Raw genomic sequence first — 18,527 nt, forward strand, 5'->3', positions numbered from 1 at the left:
GTAACCATTATTGTTGTTGTTAGAATCCCCACTCCTCCCAAAAATGTTTTCAATCCACCAAGACATGTTACTAAGGGGCACTAAACAGCATGCTTTCCCTGAGAAGGCTTGCAAGGCAGAAACAAAAACCAAAGGAGATTCCTGTCCAGACCAACCACTTCCGAAACAAAAAAGCTAGTTCACTGAAAAGAAAGACACAGCTTGCGGCACTTACCCAAAGTACACGACAAACCTTTCTGTCTCTACCCTGTCAATGTGGAGAGAAAGAAATGGGGGACAGAAATAAAACCACTGTTGGCCAAGTTCTTTGTATGAGAGTTCTTTAGATGGTGGAAATCAAATGAAAGATTATAATACAGCACTTTTCAGAGACCTACTGTTTATTTATGGGAATCCTTGTTCCAGCAATGCTAGCAAGAGGTTCAGGAATTTGCACTTGTAATTCAGATGACCCCATGACCAATTGGGATGTCAAGGACTCTTTAAGCCCTTCATTACAGCATTGCTCAAAGAGTTAGTTGCTGGCTGCCCTAGTACAGTGTTCAGGAATAGAAGCCCAACAGTTGAGTCCATTTTCATTCAGGACTACTTGTAAGTACTCAGTGCTTTGGATCAGACTAAAAAAGTCTGTTTTGTGTGTAAGTGTATTGCCTCCAGCACCTGTCAATCTACTAAACAGTCCTAGTAATTGTGCAAGCTAACGAAGGACAGAGGTTGCCTTTGTCTAACATTGTATTAATGGGTGTATGTGTGTGTATTAATAAACTAATGATAAGAATAATACAAATGAGAAAAACATTTCCAAGCTTATAATAATTTCATCTAAAAACAAAAAGTTAGAACTGAACAAAGAATGATTTTTTTCCCTAAAAAACCCTGAAATGAAATAAAACTTTTAATCCTTCCCTTAAAATTCTAAAACAACAGTTCCCTTGATTAATTATAAATTGCAATCTCTATTTCTGTGGTTTAGAATTCTTTCATAGAAATGTGAGTTCTCACTACATTAGGAAAACTTTTACAAATACAACAGTTGAGAAAACACAGAAAAGTAAGGATTCATCTGGGAGGAGGAAGATGAGCAAGCATTTTAGAAATATGGAATATATCATCTTTATAGATGACATAATCATTACACATTCATAATATAGAAGCAAGAACATAAAGATAAGTGGAACAACTGCATACGGCGAATATAGTTTTGGAGATGTAAATTCTAGGTAAAAGCAAAGCAATATATACATTTACATCATGCTTCCCTCTTATGAAATTAACTTATGCTATATCACGGATGTCAAACTTGTCGTGTCACGTGATGTGTCCCGATGTATCATGACTTTTTTTGCATTGCTGGAACTGGAGTGGGCACGGCCTCCACTTGATGCAACCAGCCCACAGGCTGGCAGTTTGTGCTATATGATATCAAGCTAAAAGCTATACTATACTTGAGCTAAAAGCTTAATGACATGTATCTTTAGTTTACAGTGTCTATCAATGTCATTTCTGCTAAAACTTAACAACCCAATAATTATCTTTATTTTTATGATATTAGCACAGTTTGTTTTCATTTTCAAGATTATCCCAGAATCTTGTAGTCATTTTATAAGAGCTAAAGTGCGATAGACCTAATAGTTCATTGTTGTTAGCATATGGTAGTTTGTGATTGTTTCTACTTTTATACCTTGTATTTAGCTCTGGGAAGTTGGGGAGGGGGGAAGGGGAGGGGGGAAGGGTTGGGTTGGGTTGGGAAGGGGTGGGTGGGGAGGGGTTGTTTTGTTAAAGATAAAATGTATTGAAAAACTTTTCAATAAAAAAAAAGATTATCCCAGAATCAGGCATGACTGAGAGGACATCTGACTGAAACTTTGCTTTTTTACCATTTCAATTAAAAAAAGTTCAAATCAGATATTTTTTGATGGCCACTTTATAAACAAATTAGACATAAAGTAAAAGAAAAAAACAAAAAACTTTATTCTAGTCAAAGACCAGAGTAAAATTACTGAGTTATAAGTAAAACTGTATGTTTCTACAAGATCAGATAAATGATAAAATATAGTTCAAAGTACAATAGCATAATTAGGTAATATTGTTAATTTATATATCTATAAATTATTAAACTATGTAGGTTCAGTTTAAGTGTGAAGTAAAAGAAAGATTAATCAGATAAAATGCTTAAATTTACTCTGCAGAAATGTAAAAACAGCAAATAATTTAGTAAAAGATGCTGTCAAATTGTACCTGAACATATCCTCCCCAAGAAAAGAATTAAATTGTGATCAGCTAATAGTCAGGTGGCCTAGATGCCACTCTTGTGAATCCCATTGTGCTTTCTGGACTGAATGCCAAGTTAGTATGCCTAAAATTACAGTTTAAATACGTATCATCTATTATATTATGGTTAAGTTTTATATAAGCCTTTTATACTACTGCATCGGGAGAAAGCATTATGTTAATTTGGTTTTTTTTTTCAATTATCAAAGAGTACCTGTCTAATGATAAAGTTAGGGTCTCATTCATTTCAGGTATGTCATCCGCTTGAATAGTAATGTTGATTGCTGTGTCACTTTGTCCAGATAAAAACAGAACTGAACCAGAAAAAGGCCATATGTCATCAATAGTCACAGCTTTTGTATTGAGGCCTGTAGGTGTAAGGCTCCAGAATACAGTGGCTTGTCCATCTGTCCCATCTCGATGCAAAGGAATGGAGCTCTAGAACAAATACCAAACTTGTAACCTTTGCAAGCCTTGATTTTCCAAGCTGTAAGAGATCTAAAATTTTACAGCGTATTTCTGAAACTGAGGTCATATGTACATATTTGTCCTCAGTTTATTTATCCTGCAACATTTTTGTGCATAATAAAAAAATAAAAGTAATTGATAAAGTAGTTCTTTAAACACTGTCAGCTTGATTATCACCATGAAATTATGAGGAAAAAAAAGTTGGGCTTGATTTTAGCTGTAGTAAAAAAAGTACAATTTTATTATATCTACAAAACTCACAATTTTAAATGCTGACAAGACTTTTCATAGTTAAGAACAAATGAATTCTAAACTTCAGTTTAAAAGTATGATTTAGAGTTGCTAAAATAATCATTCATTTCAGGGCTATGATTACATTAGAAATATTTCATATACATGTTACAAAACATTCCTGCATTAAAATATGTGCTGAATAGTTTTCTGAATACTTTGCTTAATTTATAAGAGCAAGGTATAGAAAGATTGACTTACTACTGCAAAAAGAGAATCTTCTGGCTCAAGTAAAATTATTGGAAGGTTGCTGATAAAGCCAATTTCTCCATTTGCTATATCAGGTGTAATTCTTAACGATACATTTTTAATTTCACCTAATCGAGGACTTATAGAAGGAATTCGAGGAATAATATTCATTAATTCAACTTTTTCAAGCTGAAATAAGAAAAAGATTTTAAAATTTTCTGTTATTAATAGACATGCAATAGATTCTAGCTGTTACTTATAAGTATGCCTTATTAGACTGGAGCTTTACTTTTTGCTATATCAATATTCAATACATTAAAAAAAGGTTTTGTGATCCAAAAATGAAAACAGTCAAGCTTTTACCTTAATTATAACAGACACGTTAATATCCTTGTCAGAATTAAAGATTTTTAACAGCATGATCACTATATTTGTACAAGCAGCACAAATTTAATATTCAATCAACTACATTGACAAAGAAACAGAGAAATAGGAAGTCATCTAAAAATTATCTAAGAATAGCAGACATTTTTTGGATTAAAAAAAAATTAACCAGTGTAAAAATTAAGTACCATTGAGATGGAGGGACCAATAAAAAAAAAGCTTATAACCATAAATGGCTAAATAGAAAATTGGGGACCATGTGCAATCTCAAAAGAAAGAAATAGCCAATCACGTCTACCTTTTTGCCAAGTAAAAAATCTGGTTGGATCCATGTAGTGACGTATAAATAAGTAAATATAACATAGAAATAAGCCTGGAAATTAGAATATGATCCAGGAGTAGATGCTTCTTAGATAATTGAGAAAGCTAAAGAATATACAAAAGAAGTCATTATGTGCTTCACTGCCTATAGAAAAGCCTTTGAGTGTATCAATCATGTCAAATGCTGTGATGTATATTTAGGTAGTCCTTGATTTATGATCACAATTGGGTCCCTCATCTTGGTAATTGAGCAAAGTGGTCATTGCAGATAGTAATCACAGGATTGCCAAACACTTAGCAACAGTCATAAATTTGAACAGGTTGCCAAGCAGCTAGATTACAATAATCTGACCCACAAGGATAGTTTTGTGATGATTAGAAATGCTTTATGGGCTGTAAAGCATTCTTAAATGAATGGTCATAAAATGGAGTACTACCTGCATACCTACAAAGATCAGACTCATGCAAGCCATGGTATTCCCTATGACATTCAATGGAAGTTTGGTGGAGCAGTGGGCTAATGCCTCCTTAAGTAACACCAGCTGCCTGCAATTAGTGCAGGTTCGCATCCTACCAGGCTCAAGGTTGACTCAGCCTTCCATCCTTCCGAGGTAGGTAAAATGAGGACCCAGATTGTTGGGGGCAATTAAGCTGACTTTGTAATAATGCCGCTTAGGGGGTGTGTGAAAGCCCTAATAAGCAGGCATATACATAGAATGAAGGCTACTGCTAAGCTTGTAAGCCGCCCTGAGTCTTCGGAGAAGGGCGGGATATAAATGGAATTTAAAAAAAAGTTAAAGTTGTACTATGAAGAAGCAAGATAGAAAAAATATTAAGACTTTTGAATTTTGCTGTCATAGAATCCTGAAAATACTATAGGTAGACAAGAAAAGAAACATATGGATCATGAACCAAAAATTCTCACTCAAGGCGCAAATGACCAGGCTCTAATTATCTTATTTGGAACATATTATTGTATGTAAGGACATCACCCTGTCAACAAAAGTGTGTATAGTCAAGGCTATGGTCTTCCCAGTTGCAATGTATGGCAGTGAAAGTTGGACCATAAGAAAGGCTGAGCGCCAAAGAATTGAAGCCTTTGAACTATGGTGCTGGAGAAGACTCCTGCGAGTCCCTTGGACTGCAAGGCGATCAAACCGGTAAGTCCTAGAGGAGATCAACCCTGATTGCTCTTTAGAAGGCCAGATCCTGAAGCTAAAACTCAAATACTTTGGCCACCTAATGAGAAGGAAGGACTCCCTGGAGAAGAGCCTAATGCTGGGAAAGATTGAGGGCAATAGAAGAAGGGGACGACAGAGAATGAGGTGGCTGGATGGAGTCACTGAAGCAGTAGGCGTGAGCCTAGATGGACTCCAAAAGATGGTAGAGGACAGGAAGGCCTGGAGGAACATTGTCCATAGGGTCACGATGGGTCGGACACGACTTCGCAACTAACAACAACAACAACATGTAAGGACGTAGCTCTCTGGAGAAGGCTCTCATGCTGGGAAATACAGAAGGAAAGAGAAGAGGATGACCAGCAACAAGGTGGACAGACTCAGTTACAATGGTGATATGGGACCTGCTGGAAGAGCTGAAGCACTAGGTTAAGGATAGATCATCATGGAGAAAACCTATTTATATGGTTGCCATAAGTTGACAACAACTTGATGATATATCAAACAGAATAGAGCTGGAAGGGACCTTGGAGGTCTTCTAGTCCAGTCCACTGCTCAAGCAGGAGACCCTATACTATTTCAGACAAGTGACTGTCCAGTCTCTTCTTAAAAACCTCTAGTGATGAAGCACCCATAACGTCTGAAGACAAGCTGTTCCACTGGTTAATTGCCCTCACTGTTAGGAAGTTTCCCTTTAATTCCAGGTTGCTTCTCTCCTCAATTAGTTTTCTTGCCTTCTGGTTCTTTGACCCCCTCTTTCTTGTGGCAGCCTCTCAAATATTGGAATCCTGCCAACATGTCACTCCTAGACCTTTTTTTTTCTAGACTGGCCATACCCAAATCCTGCAACTGTTCTTCATATGTATTAGTCTCCAGGCCTTTAATCATCTTAGTTGTTCTTCTTTACGCTTTTTCCAAAGTCTCAACATCTTTTTTGTCATGTGGTGACCAAAACTGAATGCAGTATTCCAGGTGCTTTTTTTTTCTTTCTCTTTAGCCTGTAAGGCAGGATGCTGACTGGAAGGTAATTTTTTACACTATTCCTAAGTGAGAGGAAGCATCGATCAGTTACGCTGCTGCTTGTTCTCAGCCTTCCAAATTTTACAGGAGTAAAGACAATTCTATGGCTGGCTTTCATACACTTTGATGAGACAGAGAAATAGAAATGGAGCTGTGTGGAAGTGCCTTCTTCACTGATAAAGAAAACCTGGAACTTTTTCTTTACTTCCCATCTCTCTGTGCACCACAGTCTGGCTATAACACTTGGAAATCAAGAAGAGTCCTGACATATATACAAGACCATAACGTTTTCACAACTCTTGAGATATATCAAAAAATAATCCATTCAAAATATTGTTGTGTTAATAATAATAAAAAAATATTTCTCACTTTTTCAATCCCTTCCCATTTTCTTCAAATTCACTTGCTTTGAATCCCACACATAATTTTCCCCACTCATCAACTGACGAGTTTTATATAAACATAAGTGCCACAGAAATTGATTTTCAGGAAAGTTGTGCATTGGGAAGTGCAAGTCATTATTTCTTTCTCATATGATAAGTTTTAAAAAATAGTAATCGATTTCGATATTAGGAACATACAGATTATTTGAATGGCAAATCATGGCACTGCTGATACATCTCTTTGAACAGTTGTGACATAATATTATGCATCACAAACTATTTGTAAGTTTTATGCACACAGTTTATATACCTGTATTAAGAAATGGGCTCCATTTTGAAGAAATGCATCATTTCTTATTGGTACTTTAATGGTGTCATTGGGTTTTCCTTCTGGAAAGTAAAGAATACTTCTTCTGGAAGTGTTTAAAACACCTTCTTTAGCTCGTTCAGAATCCACAGGTCCAGAAGGAATATACATGTTAATATAAAACAGCTTCACGTCTCCCACAGTTCCCCTTTGCCTTGCAAAGCTAAGGGACAAAAAACGTCCATCTGGGCTGCTTTCTATCCTCTGATGCTCCAAGTGACAGAACTGAATTACACCATAAACATCATCACTGTCCTGAATGTAGAACAAAAGCTACAAGAAGGACAAACAAAATTCTTGTTAAAAACAAATTTCTAATTCAATCCCAATTATATTTTCTCATCATTTATATGATTCTAACTGATATTTTAGCTCTCATGATAATAAAGTCTAAGAACTCAACATTTGCTGTTGTAATTATGACTGTCATTAGCACATAATTTAATATGAAGGCACATGAGAGACATTGACATAAATCCAGAGGTCTCCCACATTCCAACATTTGGCTAGAAATGAGCTACTAATAGCATTTCAACATAAGTGGCCATACCACCACGAAGGGTTTTAAATGTAAACCTTAAGGATATATCTTTATCACTATACTCTTAAATGTTCTGCCCACAAGCCAAAGGCATTTAGATATTGTCTAAAAGCAAGAAACCACTTAACACTATGTTACTAAAAGCAAGAATTTTTTAGCAGGCAGGCAAACTTTTGTAGATATTGAGAAATAGCTACTATACATCTTAGCATTAAGCATTCCTATGCAGTTTACATAAAAATCTAACATTCCATATATTCTATTCTACTCTATTGTCCCTATCATTTTTGATAAGTTTCCAAAAATAGGATTCTCTCATAGTAGAAAGCATTTCTTTCTCACAATCAAAATTTCTCTAGTACAGGAAAGCACACAACAACTTATAATCCTTGCAATATTATTCTAGTAAATATTTTATAGATTAAAAATAAGATGGCTATTCTTGGGTACATCTTAGCATTATTTTTCCCTACTAAACACCGTCTCAGTGCTTGCAGCTTTTTAGAAAAATAAATGTAGACTTACCTCAGCTGGGTCACTCACTTCTGCCCCTCCTTGTATTGTATCATCTAAAATTTGAAGCAAATATGGCTCTGCTTCTTCAGGGATATCATCATCAGTGATATTCAGATGGAGGGATGCCAATAACTGCCCTTGAGCAAAATGTAACACCCCTGAGTCTGGAGTGAGATCTGTTGTCACAGGTGAAGGATCTGTGCTATTACGAGTTATAATCCAGGAAACTGAAATATTTCCATGTGTTCCACCATTCCTTACAACAGTGATGCCTTCATAACTACAAGATGCAGAAAGAATTAACAAGAGTTAATATGTGTAACATTGACTGGGACCAGTTGCAATACTGACTCCATTCTAGGCCTCTAAAATGCTTTAGATTTGATTTGAAACAGGTGCTTTGGAACATGTTAGAACATGAAGGCAGAGTTTCAGGAAGGTATTGTTTTCATACTTCTATATTTTCCAAAGTTTCTTACAAAGCATTGCACAGTTTCATTACTTTCAATTTATGTCACTGAAGCTATAAGCTCTACCTATGAATGCACACAGCCACAATTGTTACTGAGAATTTTGATAATGGTAAGAATAAAATTAAATAGAGCAGCAAAGAAAAAGAGAAAGAAAGAAATAAAAAAGATGAAAAAAGAAAGGAAAAAGATGAAAAAAGAAAGAAAAATATAAAGATATAAAGAAGTGGTTTCTGATCTGTCAATTGTATTTTAACTTTTATTTCTAACATTACATCATGACTCTCTTCCTTCCATAAACTACCTTGTCTAATCATAAAACCATTAATCATAAGTTCATTTTTTTCTTTTTTCATGAAAAAAGACCATAAAGGGTTTCCAGTCACCGATAAATGTAGTTTTTTTTCCTCTAATCAAACAAGTAAATTTTGCCATCCATAGAGCCTCATAATGTTCACCAAACCTTCCTCTGTTGTAGACATTACCAAATCTTTTCAGCTTACTGCAGTTATCATATATAAAAAATGTTCCATGGCTTTTTTCTAAGTGTTTATCCATCAGTCCTGGGTGGAGAAGTTCTGGTTACAACCGAATGTTAATCTTTAAAATCCTCTCAATCATTCTGTGTATTTGATCCTAAAATTTTCTAGCTTTTCACTTATGACTATTTCTGATAGGCATAGCTATTCAATAAAAAGGTTAGTGATCCAGGAATAATGAATCATGAATTGTGACTGCATGACAGAATTCTCTCCTTTTGTACTTGTATCCTAACGTTACATGCAAGTATGTAAATCATGTGGTTTGCCCTGCAACATTGTGATGCATATTTTGTCATTGCCATGTTGATGCCACCCACTGACCCAGACATGTCTATTTAGTTAGGCTTTGATAAACTTCTGGTTTATATATTGTATTAAAAGTGTACTTTCTGATGCACCAAATGGAATCTCATTAAGCTTACTTTGCACTGCTTTGACGGACAGTCAGCAGGAAGTATCAAAATGTTTAAAAAGGAGCAGGTCCAGGTCACATGGTTCAGTTGCTATTTTGATCACTTGGGATAATATGGTTTCAATAGCTATCTTGATTTCCCCCCCCCCCCTTCCAATATCCCTAACTGCTTTATTTCTTGGCCTAAGTCAATATCTGTTTTTAATTACTGTGTTTTAACTTTAAGGTCTCAAATAGCTTTGAACCCAAACACGGAGAATATCAATCTATCCCACTTTCACCATGTGTTAAGATGTTCTAGAAAGGTTCTCTTTACAAAACCTTCTATATATTATTATTTGAAGAAAGCTTTTTCTTTACTATAATGCCATTGACTTCAATATTCTTTCTGAATGATTAAAGACTGGAATTTAAAAAAGGTTAATTTACCCATTTTTCCTATTTTTTTATGTGTCTCTATGAATATGGCCATTCATTTTCATGAAAGTCAATCTAAAAATAGTCTTAATTAAGTAAGCATTTAGAATAGCATTTTACAAATCTGTAAAAGAAAAACTAGAAAATCCTGAAAAAAAACTTCACTGATATTAAAATAATGTCAGTGTGGTTTGATTGATGTATTTAATTAAGAAAATTAGCTACATTATAAACCAAAATTATATATTTTAATATTATCAATACAATGAGAAAGTAATACAGTACCTCAGCATTTGATCTTCATTGATAACAACTGTCTGAGTAAACAAGATACTATTGATGGATAGTACTCCATATGGCTTATCATTGGGTTTAATGGTAACTTGGACAATTGATGGATTTTTCAAAATGGCATCTCCTTGCAAAGTGTCTTTAAGTAGCATGATATGAAATGTCTCAGCAATTTCTGGTATGGCATCATCAAATATTTTCAATTTAATGTAAGATTCATGCACTAGAGGTGGGAAAACTATAGTGGTATTTGGCTGTAGATCTAGAAAGTCTAAGTTAAGCTGTGCATGTAGTGTAGAGTTCCCAGTTACAATGATGTAGCATATGGAAACTTGATTTTCATCTGGTCCAATTCTATTTCCACCATCATCTTTTCCTCGAACTACAGTGATTGCTATTATATCGTCTTCTTCATGTATCATATAAATACTCTGAGCGAATCGCACTGGACTGTCATTTGCTTTAATAATAATCTCAACAGAATTTCTTGATATATTAATTTCAGCTCCCCCTTCCACACTTCTCAAATGTATAATATATATTTCATCATTTTCTGATACCTAGAATAAGTAAGACGTGCATTACTAAAACATAATTTATATTTCTCATTCAGTTTCATGTAATTAGTACTTTATAGATAAAAACATTTATTTATTTATTTATTTATTTATTTATTTATTTATTTATTTATTTATTTATTTATTTATTTTCTTGCCACTAAATTCAGCCACCTATTTCCCTTGTGAAACTTTGTGAAATATTAATTACAAGGATTGCTTGATGGTAAAAAATTGAAAGACTGTAATTTCTTTGAAAGCAAACCAACAGCCTTCCAAAAAAAAAATCTATAACTCCACTACTAATCTTTTTCTTTTTTGTTAATTTACTAATTGCTCAAATGGGCAAATACAATTGATATATATCTTTACCTGGTCATCAAGAACAAATAAGTTATAAATCAAGACAGCTGTGCCAGGTGAAAAAGTTATATTTCCCTTTACTGGACTCAAATCTTCTTCAGGAGAATTTGGGCCACCTTGTACCTATGAAGAAAGCTGAAGCTGTTTAATAGAAGCACTGAGTTGTTATATCAATTTAAAATACAGATTGTTAACTTCAACAATTAACATGTTCAGAAAACAAATCTCTTCCAAAATGGCTGGACAATCATTTCTGAAGGAAACCTGAGGACTACATAAATAACAGTAATTCAAAAATATTAGGAACTGGTTCTTCAAAGTGGAGGTACAATAGTTAAAAGTATCCATATTTATCCACAAGGTAGTTTTATACATTTTCAACTGTTGCTGTAGAACACACGTATAAAACAAAAATAAAAATGGCAATTCTTCTAATACGTTAAGAATCAGGAGATGTATTTAATACATGCAGGCAGTTTGAATCAAATACTATTCTGAGGAACTCATACCAAATCCCATATAAATTCAAAATGCAAGAAGGAAGAAGAGTTTTAATTATTATGTGGCCTTTTTAAGGGGTTTATGAAGTAGAAATTGTTTTTTTAAAGGCTAATATAAACTTGATGAGGATCTATCAAAAATTGGTTATTTATACTTTTGTAGAATAAAGCTAATTTGTGACATTTTTATAGCATTTGCCTAAAAATTCTTATGATTCAGAAATTTATGGAATTCTTATGATTCTGAAATGTATCTTGCTTACAGCCAAAAAGGATTTCTCCAAATACCTACTCACAAAAACAGGAATTATTAGATTCCACATCTGGAAATGGCAAAAACTGACTTTGACCTGATTCACCAATTCTAAAAGCTGTTTACCTCCTAAGATCCTTACTGGATAAAAAAGGGAGCAGAATTTAAAACCACTAGTGTGTCAGACTTTATAGCTCCAAACAAGGTCAGTTTAAATCTCTGTAGCTTTGGCTGAAAGATCAAGTTTATCAAGTCCAGCACAGAATGTCAGATCACAAGTGAAACTATTACATCAATATATGTCTTTCTCAGTATGTTTCTGGTCCTGAAAACCCGATTCTTACTAGGAAAATCTTATTTGTTCCCATAATACAGGGGTGTCAAACTGCCAGCCCAAGGCCCAAGGCCGGATGCATCATAGCAAAACTGCACTCACCCCATTGCTGGCAATGGCAAAAAAGTCACAATACATCACGACATGTCACATGATGTTGTGAGTTTGACACCCCTGCCATAATACAATTTAGAAGCAATATTATCCTGGGCATGCTGAATACTCCAAGAGCTCACAACCCAACTTCAGCAGGACAGGACAGGACGGATAATAATGATCTGATTACAGTGATCTGGTCAGGCAACTAGCCTGAAAATGAAAATACTAAGGAACATTTGGAAATGGCAAGCTCTACTTCATTTAGATCTTAAATTTTAAAAATTTTAAATTTTAAAATGTGTTTTATTGTTTAGGGCTATTGGTTTAATTTCATTTTAATTTTTGTATATTATGTGTTGTATATAGTGTTTAATTGCCCTGTACACTGCCCCGAGTCCCTTGGGAGAGGGGCGGTATATAAATCCAAATAATAAATAAATAATAAATAAATTTAAGAAATGTCAAATTCATTTACCACAATGATTCAAACTTTTTGGTTGTCCATTGTGAACAAGCTAACAAGGGCTTGTGGTCAGTAAAGACTGTGAACTGCCTCCCATATAAATAGTCATGGAACTTCTTAACCCTGGCCACGATGGCCAAGGCCTCTTTGTTGATTTGCGCATAGTTGCACTCCGCTGAGGACAAGGTCCTCGAGTAATAGGTGATGGGTGACTGTCTCCCATCTGCCGACAAGTGACTCAGCACAGCTCCAACCCCGTATGGGGATGCATCACACGCGATGCAAATTGGCAGCTTTTCATTAAAGAACGTGAGCACCGAGTTTGAGGACAACAACGTCTTGATTGCCTGAAAACTCCTTTCGTGGAGCTTGGTCCACTGCCATGGGGAGTTTTTGTCTAAGAGCCAGTGTAGTGCTTCTGCCACTGCGGCCTTGTTGGGGAGGAATGAATGATAAAAATTCAGGAGGCCCAAGAAGGCTTGAAGCTCTCCCTTGGACCTAGGGCTTGGTGCCAGCTGAATTGCTTTCAGCTTTGACTCTGCAGAATGGATGCCCTTGGCATCGATTCTAAACCCAAGGAATTCTCTGGATGGAACCCCAATCTTACATTTGTCTTTCCTTAATCTAAGTCCCACGGCACGGAACCGGTGAAGGATGGCTTTAAGCCACTCAGCCAGAACTTCTGTGGACTCTCTGGTAATGAAGTAGGGGCAGACCCCTGGAATGCCCTTGAGCGTGCGCTCCATGATCCCCTGAAAAATCCCTGAGGCTACACTTACCCCGAATTGAAGGCGCTTTACCTTGAAGGCCACCCTGTGTGTGACAATCGTTTGTGCAGCTGCCATGGCCTCATCCACCGGCAGCTGTTGGTAGGCCTGCATTAAATCTAATTTAGCCAACACACGGCCTCCTTGCAACGACGCTAGAATATGGCTGACAACTGGGACGGGGTATGCATGCTGCTGTAGTGCCCAGTTAATGGTAGACTTGTAGTCAGCACATATTCGTACCTCTCCATTGGCCTTGAGTAGCGTTACAATGGGGGTCTCCCACTCCCCACTGTCTACAGGCTCTAAAGCCCCCTGACTAACTAGCTTGTCCAGCTTTGCATCAATTTTATGCTTTAACACAAATGACAGACGGTGGGGCTTAACCCAAATTGGCGCAACCTGGGGATTAAGTTTAAAAGCTATCGGAGTACCCTTGTACTCTCCCAAACTTGGGCCAAAAACATCTGCAAATTCCTTGCAGACAGAAGACAAATCTGTTGTTTGAGTCCGGTGAATGCCGGTGACCTGAATGCCCAATGCATCGAACCAATCGAGCCCTATGAGGCTCGTTCATTGGCTATCTACCACAACAACATCTAGCAGGCCTGAAAACCCCTTGAACTTCACCGCAAGTGTGGCCTCACCCTTGACCGCCACTCTGGAATTCTGGAAGTCGGTAAGTAGGATATTAGATGGTCGTAGCTTGACCCATCTGTTACTATGGCTGCAAATGTGCCGAAAAGTTCCAATGGAGATAATGGACACAGCAGAGCCTGTGTCCAGTTCTATTTTACATGGAACGCCTTGAAGTTCAACCTGCAGTTGCAACTTCTGTTTAAGAGGTCGATGAGCACCGGTGAGAAAAATGCTCTGGCGCTGGAGCAGAACCCTTCTCAGTGTTGCCCCGGAGCCCTGGTACCTCTCCTGAAAGTCTCGTCCGGCTGGCGGTATCTCTGGTGACCTTGACAGATGGTGGCAATGTGGCATGGTTTCCCACATGCCTGGCACGTGGCTGTCCTGAAATGGCAATCCGCATGTTGATGGTGGCCTCCGCAGCCCAAGCACCTCGGGAACAGAACTGCCTTGTCAGCTGGCCTCGTTCCTCTTTCATGAATTTTGTCGACGTTGTGGTTGGAGTCGGTGTCTTCCCCTCAGTCGGTGTCTTTGTGGTGGACGGTTTCTGTAGATGGTGTGCTTTTGGAGGGCTGCAATGCTTTCACGGCCCCTCCAGCAATTTCGTTTGCCATAACTTCCTTTAAAGCTTCTTGAAGTGAGAGAGTCTCCTTCACTCTGTTCCTGAGTCCACAGACTAAGCAGAAAAATTGCAGAGTCACGAAGCCTGACGAAGCACTGCGATGAATTCTGTTGCCGACTCACCGGGTTGTTGTTTGCATTGTTTGAAGGCGTGCCTCCAAAGCTTTGGTTCAAAATGGTTGCACAGCTTCTTCTTTAGGTCTGCAAATGTGATGGTTTCCAACAGCGCCAAGGCGACCAAGTTTTCTGCAGTATCAAAGATGGCTGGGCCGCACACGCAGAGGAGGGTTGCGGCCTTCAGCCCATCTTCGCTGACTTGATTTGCAAGCAGGAAGTTCTCTATGCAGGAAATGTAGGACGACCATCTCTCTGGGTGCATTATATCAAATTCTTCGAGCTTTCCGACCTTCGCCATGGTGAGAAGTCTTAACGGCTCATGTCTCTCATTGCCTCATGCTGCTAGCTTCTTCGTAGGCCCTGGGACTGATCCTCAGGGTGGGGTGGCTTGCTAGGCAGACCAAGGTGGGGGGGAACATGGTTCCTTGCCAGGCTCTGTGCTCGTCTCACCCCCTAGTGACTTCAGGCTCTTATGAAGAAGCATCAGATCCCATCCTTGTCGCCAATGTTGTGTAGCCGGTTCTTGCAGGCATTGAGCAAGACAGAAGATTCAAAACAGCAATGTGCTTTATTGAAGGTCAGAACAGAACTGAAGCTGCAAGGGAGTTGCTGTGCAGCTATTTATACGGTTGGCCAATAGGCGGTGACCAATAGGTTTGAAGCATAGGTTTCCTGCCCAAAGACCTACTTAGCTGGCTGGAGACAACCAGTCTGGGCCGGCTAACAACTGTTACAACATACATGTGAACTAGCACTTAGCAATTGAATGCAAGCAATTAGCAAACAGTGCAACAAGAGCAAACACTTACAACATATACAAAAGGGCAATACATTACACTTACCTCATAGAACACAGTGACAGACCCATATGTTCCCTTCTCTCTAACTAAAGTAAAAGGCACAGATTCATTCTCACCTCTGGGCTCAGTCAATGTGATTAAGGCAGGCTAAAATTCAGAGATGAGATTGAAGATTGGGAGCGGGGAGGAAGAAAAAAAAACATCAGGCATCAATGTAATATTTAGGGAACTGAATATACAAAAGGCTATTTTACACATGTACATTTTCCCAGTGATAAATTAATTCAGTTTATGAATTCATTCATAAATGAGATACTGTTTTTTTAATAACAATTAATTCTGATAATCAAATATATCAAAGATTTCAATATTGTTAATGATTGAATTGGTTTTTTTGCCCAGTAAAACATGTGCTACAAATAATTAATATTCTATTATTTATATATCTTATTGATTTATTAAATATTTATTAAATATAATAAATATTAAAAATAATAAATTTATTAAATATTTATTAAATATAATAAATCAATCATATTTTTACAATATAATATATTTAATGATATCATCCTCTTAAGAGTAGAGTAGTACCAACAGTTTATAAGTCTTATTAAGAAACAATTCACTAATGGGAAAATGCTTTATTTTCTGCATTATCTTCTCTTTCTTATTTTTTCCTCTAAATTCAATGAACAGCTATTTTCAACTTATTTAACTTTAGTCTTGTGCTGTCTTGCCAATCATCACATTCACAGACTACCCCTATTTCATTTCTGATGTGATGATATAGTAGTAATATATGTGGTATAAAGAACCCACAAAGACTTTTGGTTGCTTGAAGAAAACTGTAAACATCTAATCTTAAATTCCAAAACCAACAACTGCTAATTTAAATAGTGAAAGAATGCATTTATACAAATACCTTTCAAACAGCAACATCCTGCTGTTGATTGAGTAGACGTGACATTGAAGCTAAACTGGGATTTAAGTTTTGAGCACAAACTATCAACCTCAATACTCTGAATGTCCATTATGATGTCAATTTTCAAAATATTTTAAGAGAATTCCTCCTTTCTAAAATGAAACTATCAGGATTTTTTTACTGGGGAAATAAGAGTGGGGGGTTTAGGGGTGACAGCTACTAGATTTGGAATGCTGCATTAATGGAGCTGCTTATAGTTATTTTTTAAAATTCAAATGGATGTTTCTCATTTACTCTGTTTTGTTGCTGTTCTATGGATACTATTATTTATTTCTTACTTGATTTTACCTGATGAGTTTGCAGTATTACTCACAGTATTTATTTATTAAAGTAATTTACAGTCGCAAATAGATGACTCTGGGCAGCCTACAACATTCCATTTACCTATTCTATTTATAAACTTAAGTATTATTTTTGATTTGAAAAGAGTATACATTGAAATAATAAATAAGCAATTACATTTTCTGTGCGAGAAATTTTCTGAGCATTCTAAGAAAACATGCAGTAAGTGAAAACATACCATATCAAAAGAAATAATTCCAAAAGCATTGTCATTTGATAAAATTGTTACAGTTACAGCTCTGGGCAATCCAAGCTTTACTCCTTGAAGTGGCTTCTAAAACAAACATGGCAGACAATACAGAAAATCTGATGGGCACAAGGTAAGCAAAACCATCAATATAACAGGAGAAAACATTCTTCTAATCACTAATGTCTGTGTTTACAGAGCAAACAAATGTTTATGACACATTCCAGGGAAATGAAGGGAATACTGCAAAAGCACTTTTCATGGAGCTCAATCCTATAGACAGACTCAATCTGGTTAAACAAAAAAGTGTCTGACTCAGACTTTGACAATCATTAATCATAGCTAATGATACCATAGCAATAAGATGCTAGATGAGAAATATGCATTCCTTTTCTCCCTCAAGAACCTGAAAGGCTTTTGTGTGAAACACGACTGAAATAAATCATTTTACAATTATGATTTACAAAGAGAGAGAGATCACACTGATTTAAAACAATTATGTATTTCATTGATTAATTTTACTTTAGTTAAAGGAAAAAAGTGAAGGCATATTAGATAACAATGAAGTTCATTAAGTAATTACCTCATACTAACTAGTGATTTATATGCAGTGACCCGAATCTCCTTATGCTGGAGGTCAGAATAACAAATCAGAGTGGACATCACCTCATGGTGAGATGGGCAGCTAACAAATTTAATAAGTGATGATAAATGAATAAAAAGCAGCCCCCAATATTTTTGAATTGGTTTTCTGTATTGAGAATCAAATGCTCTGAATCCAAATGCTGGAGGTGCGGTGATGAAGATGCAACATATTTTCACATATGGTGGACTTGTAAAAAGGTTAAGGCTTTTTGGATAAAAATTTGGTGGAATATGCAGAAGATCTTCAAGCAGAAGATAAAGTTTTGTCCGCAATTCTTTTTGTTGGGTATAATTACAGAGACTACTGTTGTGGACACTAAGTTGATGTTGAATTTAATTACAGCAGCAAGACTTCTAATAGGCCAGTATTGGAAGAAGGAGGAATTGCCGACTATAGAGGAATGGACTTTAAAGGTTTCTGACCTGGCAGAAATGGCAAAGATTTTGGCTTATTTGAAAGATCACTCGCAAGAACGTTATATTATGGAGTGGAAAAAATGGATTGAATATATCCAGAAGAAATATGGGACTAAAAAGTTTCATTTAGCATTTGAATAAATCTTCCTTTCTTTTTTCTTTTTCTTTCTTTTTATATGTAATATTAATATTGTTTGTAGTTATCTTATATGAGCTAGAGAGCGATAGATTTAAGAGTTTATTGTTGTTAGCATATGGATGTTTATGATTGTTTTCTGTTTTTATACCCTGTACTTAGCTCTGGGAAGTGGGGGGGAAGGGGGGAGGGGTAGGGAGGGATAGGTAGGGGAGGGGGAGGGGGGATTGTTAAAGGGAAAATGTAT

At 36.5% G+C, this 18,527-nt stretch overlaps 1 protein-coding gene across 1 annotated transcript in view; it reads right to left on the minus strand.

Moving 5' to 3' along the window:
* ADGRV1 (adhesion G protein-coupled receptor V1) overlaps window positions 1–18,527 on the minus strand; it is a gene marked incomplete at its 5' end in the record, with an annotated part of 249,459 nt that overhangs the window by 227,256 nt on the left and 3,676 nt on the right. The window contains 8 exons of the mRNA XM_083351665.1: window positions 2,486–2,709; window positions 3,232–3,408; window positions 6,816–7,145; window positions 7,939–8,209; window positions 10,056–10,621; window positions 10,991–11,104; window positions 15,614–15,718; window positions 17,074–17,169. Of these exons, the coding sequence (XP_083207791.1) occupies window positions 2,486–2,709; window positions 3,232–3,408; window positions 6,816–7,145; window positions 7,939–8,209; window positions 10,056–10,621; window positions 10,991–11,104; window positions 15,614–15,718; window positions 17,074–17,169 (1,883 nt within the window). The remainder of the gene's footprint in view (window positions 1–2,485; window positions 2,710–3,231; window positions 3,409–6,815; window positions 7,146–7,938; window positions 8,210–10,055; window positions 10,622–10,990; window positions 11,105–15,613; window positions 15,719–17,073; window positions 17,170–18,527) is intronic.

The sequence above is a fragment of the Vipera ursinii genome (assembly GCF_947247035.1).
Source record: "Vipera ursinii genome assembly, chromosome: 2".
Lineage (NCBI taxonomy): Eukaryota > Metazoa > Chordata > Lepidosauria > Squamata > Viperidae > Vipera > Vipera ursinii.